General features: G+C 46.0%; 1 protein-coding gene across 2 annotated transcripts in view; it reads left to right on the top strand.

Moving 5' to 3' along the window:
* The first annotated feature begins 1,135 nt into the window (after positions 1 to 1,135).
* CDS1 (CDP-diacylglycerol synthase 1) overlaps positions 1,136 to 7,301 on the top strand; it is an 88,140-nt gene continuing 81,974 nt past the window's right edge. Inside the window, exon 1 of one of the 2 annotated variants that reach the window (XM_003832240.5) lies at positions 1,136 to 1,750. In XM_003832240.5, coding sequence (XP_003832288.1) covers positions 1,634 to 1,750 — 117 coding nt within the window. In that variant the 5' untranslated portion in view covers positions 1,136 to 1,633. The remainder of the gene's footprint in view (positions 1,751 to 7,301) is intronic. The other variant, XM_008957627.4, reaches the window with a different exon arrangement.

The following is a 7,301-nucleotide window of genomic DNA, read 5'->3' as shown; positions in this document are numbered from 1 at the left end:
CCCCATAGTTCTCTGTTCAGTAGGGACTTATTTTCAAATCTTCTCTGTCATTTCAGTTATCCACCCCATAAGGAACAAATTATGGTTTCTCGACATCCTTTTGAAAACGTGCAACCCAAACTAACCGCACAGCTTCAAAGATCTGTTTGGTGAGGTAAAATGATGTCTTTGTGTTCTGCTTTTCAATGCATCCTACTTTGACTTTTGGTTTTGCTCATTTGTTAGTAAATTTTCAACACTTTACTTACTTTTACCGTGTCAGTAAAGACCTTGAGGAATTTACATAGTTGATCTATTTCTATAAGGGTGCTCTCCTGAACCTTGTCCTGTGTGAAGGCCCGCCTTTTTTCTTTTTTCTCTTTGTTTCTTTTTTTTTTTTTTCATTTGTTAGCTTGTCAGTAATGACCGGGTGGCGGATACATGTCAAGAAAACTAATCACCTTCTAACAGGATTAAGACTAGAATTAATGCAGATCTTGTGCCCTTCCTGTTCCCGCTTTGGCAGCCCAAGGTCCACCACTGCTCAGAGACTAGCTGGAGGGCAACGGCGTCCCATAGCATCTCACACTGTGTTGGGATCCTAGGTGGTGACCTTTGTGAGATTCAGTACTGAGTTTCTGGGAGACGGCGCTGCGGTTGTGATCGGAATTGTTGGCCGACGCACCTCTGGACGCCCAGTGAGGCAAAAGCATCTCCTGTTTTCAAGGTGATGACACTGGGCTGGAATGCCGCGGGGCCAACCAGTCCGTCCTGCCAGACAAGTTTCTGGTCCAGTGAGCCTCCGACCCGCCGCGCGTGTCAAGCTGACAAGGCCGGGGAGGCGTTTGAAGGAGCAGTGTTGAGCGCTGTTAACATTTAGCGGGCGTCTTTGAGTAGCTCCTCCAGCCCTCGCAGCGGCCCAGGGACTAGCCTGCAAGTTCTCAACGCTCACTTCCAGCCCGCGCTGGCCCCGCCTCCGCCTCCCAGCTCCTCAGCCTCCTCCCGCCCCACCGCTCCCACCTTTTCTCAGGCCCCCACCTGCCAGCACGCAGAGGCGGGGGCGGGGTCGCGGGCCGGGCTCCTGACGTCACCTCACGGGGAGGCGGGGCTGTGGGAACCGCAGTGCAGCGCAGAGGGGCGGGGCCTGCGGCGCGAGACCTGGTGCGGGAGGCCCGGGCAGGGAGAAGTGTGCGGGGCCGGGACAAGCCGGCTCCGAGTCCGGCTCCGGGGGGCGGGGCGGGAGGGGCCTGCGCGGCGGCGGGAGCCCAGAGCCGCGCTAAAGCGGGTCAAGCGTCCTCCTTTTCTCCCCGCCCCTTCTCCTCCTCCTACCTGGGCCTCTGCGTGGAGACGCGCACCTGGCAACCGGAGGCCGCGTCTCCGCCTTCTCTGCTCGCGCCTGGCGCCCGGAGCCTGCCCGGGACCTCCGCCGGAGCCGCGCTCGCTGCAGGCGGCCTCGAGCGCTCTCTCGTTGATGCCGTTTTGGAGGTGACCGGCGCGGCGGCCGCTCTATGGTGGGGCCGCGTTAGTGGCTGCGGCTCCGCGGGACTCCAGGGCGCGGCTGCGAGGTGGCGGGGCGCCCCGCCTGCAGAACCCTGCTTGCAGCTCAGGTTTCGGGGTGCTTGAGGAGGCCGCCACGGCAGCGCCGGAGCGGAAGATGTTGGAGCTGAGGCACCGGGGAAGCTGCCCCGGCCCCAGGGAAGCGGTGTCGCTGCCACATCGCGAGGGAGAGGCGGCCGGCGGCGACCACGAAACCGAGAGCACCAGCGACAAAGTAAGTGGAGCCGAGAGAGGCGGACGCCGCGCCCTGGCTGGGTCCTGGTTGGAAGCGGGACACTTGAGAGCAAGGGTGGGGCCCATCCAGCGTCAGGTGAGGCTGCACGCTGCCGGTGCACCTTCCTCCCTGCCTGTCACTGCTTCCTCCTTCTCCAGAGGGCGTCGGGACCCGGGATCCCAGTGGCGGTGCGGTTCGCAGGATGACCGCGGCCGCTGCCCAGGAGAAATGGGCCACTCAACCCGGCTTACAGTTTAGCTTCATCCTCTTCCGGTCCCTTCTTCAGGATCTGGGGCCGACGCTGGAATCAGGAGGGAACCTGTCCTCCTAGGGGCTGCGGTGCAGTTAGTAGCTGCCACCTCACCTCTCTTTTCAGTAGAGGGAACAAAGTTAGTAAGGACTAGAGACGTGCCACCGTCGGCTGTATCATTTCATTGGATCCTGACGCGGGAGGCTTGGCTTCTCGCGCTGCCCCATATGCACTTTCATTTTCTCCATCCTTTTTCAGTATGATAGATTTTGGAGGTTTTAGAGTATCATGCACGTGACATAATAGTAATCTTCCAGCTTCTTTTGAGTACACGACAGACAGTGCAATTCTTCTGTCTACCAGTAGATTTCATATAACCCGACGTTAATTCATGAAGACTTTTCACTTCCTTTTCTATAGATTACTCTTCTTTCACATTGAAGAATAAGTAGATGCGATATTACTATCTGTTCAAAGCTAGAAAAGGAATTCGGGCGTGTTTGGTAATATAGTGGTGCAGGTAAGAACTTGTGAAGAAATGCAGTTTTATGACCTTATGGACTGGATGGTTTGGGAAATTGGGCCAGAGAATAGATTGTTGTATCAAACCGTCTGTTTAGAAAATTCCATTTTATTTGAGAAACCCAAAACACGTAAACTGTTTCTAGAAGCATACTTTGGAAGCAGGCATTGCAGTTTGAATTACAGAAGTGAGGTGGATTGCCCAAGGTCAAGTTCGTGGCTCTTGAAACTAGAATCTAAGTTTCCTGATTCCTTTTCTTCTGGTTTATGTGGTTGCTGAGACTGGCTGGCAGTTCTGATTTGGGGAGGATTCCACCTGAAAGTTGATGTTGATGAATTTGATGTAACCCAAATTACAAAGCCCTAATAGGAACATATCACATGATATCATGAAATAAACGTAAACGTGATTCTTAGTACTAAAACTTTAGAATCAATGTAGTGACACTTTTCCCCTTACCCTTGATAGTAAGTAGAATAAAATGAGTCTGTAATAAAACATAAGTGTCAAGGAATTACCCAAAATATAACAATTTCCAGCTACTGAAGGTTGAAGTTACAAAACTAGGAACAGTGGGCTTGAGAATAGTCTTTGTGAAAACTGCCTTGGAAACTAGACCCAAAATAGAATTAATTAGGTTGGGATTTGTTTTGTTTTGTTTTTAGCACTGGTATAGTTTAGCATCAAGGAAATACCAGCTTCTCTATGCTGACTTCCTTAACTCGACAAAGCTAACAAGCTTTTGTTAAGAGAAAAGATGTTCAGGAAGCCATGCATAAAATACCTTCGGAATTAAGTTTTTTCCTTTTTTAACACCATAATGTATTTAAAATGGAAACTACTTCTGTAGTGTGATTTGACTCATTAGAACTGTTGTCTCTAGCTATCTGTGACTAGGTTACCTCGCTGCATATTTATTTATTTATCAATGCAGTACTGTTGGTTTTTATTGACACATGTCCAGCTGAATTTTGTTTTCTGAAAGTAGACTTTGCTATATGTAACCTGTTTTGTCAAGATTTCTTAGACAAGGATGAACATATTCAAACCATATCTAAAATACTGCTCTACTTTTAGAGTTTATCATGAGGAACTTTTGACTTGGCAAGCTTATAGATATTGAACTCTATCCCTGTCTGTCCTTTCTTATCAGGGTGTGTATTTGAAAATACACCTGTAGTTCCAGGTCAAGGGCTATTTTAAAATCAGTTTGCACACTGGAGGCTGGTTAATATTTGGTCAATTCAAACTCATTAAGGGCCTTCCCTGTTCAGTTGCAGTAAAGGCAAAACTCTTGGGGAATTAGTGAAAGAAGTGAAGGAGGTACATTATATTCTGCTATTATAACACACTCCCATGCATTGCCATTTTGTAGTCTTTTAATAATGGTGTTATTAACATGACACTCCCTTTGTTCCGGACTGGTGACTTATGCTGAGAGAAGGCTCTGTACTCCAGATAATTAGCAAGTGAAAAAAATACTTCTTACCTGCAGGGGAATGTTCCCAAGTGTTAAATGTTGGAGTGGTACTTGAAAAATGACAAGGGACATCTTCAAGGAACCCTGCAGGAGACATATATGAGTTAGATTTATTGGAAGTCTGTACAAGGCTCATTGTTAGCATAGAGGGCATGCTTGGCGTCTACCTGGAGACTGTAGGAAAAGCTCTAAACAGTGGATGAGGATTGAGCTGGGAATGAAAAGATTCCTGGGACTCACCAGGTTTACAGGGGTTTGGGGAGGGTGTTCTAGGCAAAGGACGTGTTGGGTTTTTTCTTGAATCAGCATTCTAGGCACAGGGTTGCAGATACAGAGGAAGAGATAATGAAGGTCCTGAGAGCAAAAGGAGGAGGCATTGCTTAGAGCAGTGGTCCCCAAATTTTTTGGCACCAGGGATCAGTTTTGTGGAAGACACTTTTTTCCACGGATGGGTTGGGGGGATGGTTTCAGGATGATTCAGGTACATTACATTTATTGTGCACTTTATTTCTATTATTATTACATTGTAATATATAATGAAATAATTATACAACTCACCATAATATAAAATCCATGGGAGCCCTGAGCTTGTTATCCTGCAACTATACAATCCCACCTGGGGGTGATGGGAGACAGTGACAGATCATCAGGCATTAGATTCTCATAAGGAGCATGCAGCCTAGATCCCTCGCATGTGCAGTTCACAACAGGGTTCAAGCTCCTGTGAGGATTTAATGCTGCTGTTGATCTGACAGGAGGCAGCGCTCGGTGGTAATGCGAGTGATGGGGTGTGGCTGTAAATACAGAGGAAGCTTCACTCGCAGACCACTCACCTCCTGCTCTGCAGCCGGGTTCCCAACAGGCCCAGTTCCTAACAGGCCGGTACTGGTCTGTGGCCTGGGGGTTGGGGACCCCTGGCTTAGAGGACATCATCAGTAGTACTTAGGAATAAGGGCTGAGATAGAACATGGAGTTTAGCAAAAGATCTAAGTAGAAGCAAGTTTAGGTTGAGGAAATTGAGAGGTGAAATGTTGGTAGTTATTGTTATAAAGTGGCAGTGAAAGGAATACAGGATGGCAACTAGAGAGACAGGAGGATTAATGAAGATTTTTCTTTTCAGAGGAGGGGAGATATATATTTGTATGAAAGTCAAATGAGTAAAGATGTTGAAGACAATGGGTAGGTCCTAGGAAAAAGAAAGCAAACATGGGGTAGAGACTATGGATTATTGGGATATCCAAGGAAAGAAAAGAGGGATGCATGTCTTTTCCTTAAGAAAAGAAAGACGGAATGAAGAGTGGATACAGGAACATTTTGAAAAGCAGAAAGGAGAAGATCAAATGTTGGATGCCTTCAGTTAGTAAAGTAGGAACTCAGAACCAATGAGCTTCAAGGGATCTTAGAAACAACTTGGTTTAACTCAATTCATATATATTTGTATTTGTATATATTTATATATAATTTGGTATATATACAATTAAATTTTAAACAATAAATTTGTGTTCAGTTGAATCTTCACTGAGTTTAATAATTCTGTATAGTTTTATAATAGTTACCTTTTGGTCATTTCCTATCACACTTCCCAAAAATGACAGTTCAAATGTGTTCCAGTCACGTTCAGTGTTGTGTGACTGTGTGTTAGGAATATCCCCATTTAATAGCTGAGAAGAAGAAAAGCAGTGGGAGTGATTTAGGCCTGGGGAGTGCCAGAGGTCCAGGATGTAGGGAATTAGAGAGTCAGTGAAGCCAAGATTGAAGTGGATGACCACAGATTCAGGTCAGCAGGGAAGTGGGCTGGTGAAGATCTAATGGGTTGAGTGGGAATGAGTATTGAAACAGAAAGAGCTAATAAGACATGACTTATGTAGAGACCAAGGGAGAACTTCCCCTCTGCCCTCTGAAGACTTGCCAGAAAAAACTGAAAACAGGTAGATTAATCGGAGAAATGGCATACAAGTTTATTAACGTGTGGGGTGGGAGGAGGGAGACAGAGTGATTACCTGAACCCCAAGAGGCTTAGAAGCTTATATACCATCTTGAGGCAAAGGTGGTCCTGTCATGTAGATGCAACCTCATAGGGAGGAGCCCTCAGAGAGAATAGATGGTGAATATTTCTTTCAGACCTTTAAAAGTGTCAGACTCTCAGTTAGTCTTTCCTAGATCCAAACAAGAGAGAACCTTCAGAGAAGGCCAGGTTGCATCAATGCAGATTTTCTCTACAGACGCAAATCTACCTCACAAAAGACAGCTTTGCAGGGCTGTTTGTTTGCAGGCCCTCTGAACAGCCATCTCAAAATATGTCAAAGAAGTATAATTTGGGGTGAAATATTCTGATTTCCTTCACTTGCTAGACCCTGAAGTGGGAGAAAAGAGGGTGCACATTGAGGCTGTGGCCAGTCAAGGGGAGCACACGTGGAATAATGTGCTTTCAGGTAAGATCCCTGTGTGTTTGTGCATGGGGCTGCTACTTAGGGATTTTGGTTTGTGAAGTTGAGGAGAAAACAATCCAGAGATCAGTTAACGTCTCTCCTCCATTTGAGATGTGTGCAGCTTCTTTCATAAATACATTATTATTTTCAAATAAACTTTTAATTTTGGAACAACTTTGATTTATGTAACCACCCCACAGGTTCTTCTTTCTTGCTGCCCAGATAGAACTGGTTTATCAACATGGGAGAATTGCAATAGAGAAAAAGAGTTTAATGCACACAGAGCCGGCTAAACAGGAGGCCAGGGTTTTATTATTACTCAAATTAACCTCCCTGAAAATTTGGAGGCTAGACTTTTTAAAAGATAGTTTGGTGTGCAGGGGGTTAGAGAATGGGTGCTGCTGATTGGTTGGGGAGGCAATTGCAGGGGTATGGAAAATGGTCCTTGTATGCTGAGTCCATTTCTGGATGGGGGGGCCACAGGAGTTGCTGGTTTGGGAGGAGTTATCCAGTCATCAGAAATATAAAAATCTGAAAGTGGTCTATCTTTTAAAAGGCCAATCTTAGCTTCTTTAATAGTGATATTATGTGTAGAAGTAATTGGAGAAGTTGCAAATCTTGTGATCTCCAGACCAGTGGCTGGTAATTGTTTACATGTAATCACAACAAAATTCAGTCCCCTCTCATAATCCTAAACTTGTGACCTTTTATTAGTTTTATAAAGGCAGTTTAGTTTAGGGAAGAGCTGTTATCATTTAACCTGTAAACTAAATTCTTCCAAAGTTAGCTTGGTTCTCACTTGGGAATGACCATGGGCAGCTTGAAGGTTAAAGGCAAGATAGAGTTGGTTAGGTCAGATTTTTTTTCAC

Source organism: Pan paniscus, chromosome 3 (assembly GCF_029289425.2).
Source record: "Pan paniscus chromosome 3, NHGRI_mPanPan1-v2.0_pri, whole genome shotgun sequence".
Taxonomy (NCBI): Eukaryota; Metazoa; Chordata; class Mammalia; order Primates; family Hominidae; genus Pan; species Pan paniscus.
The sequence above is the reverse complement of the archived record's forward strand: the minus strand, read 5'-3'. Positions and strand labels throughout refer to the sequence as shown.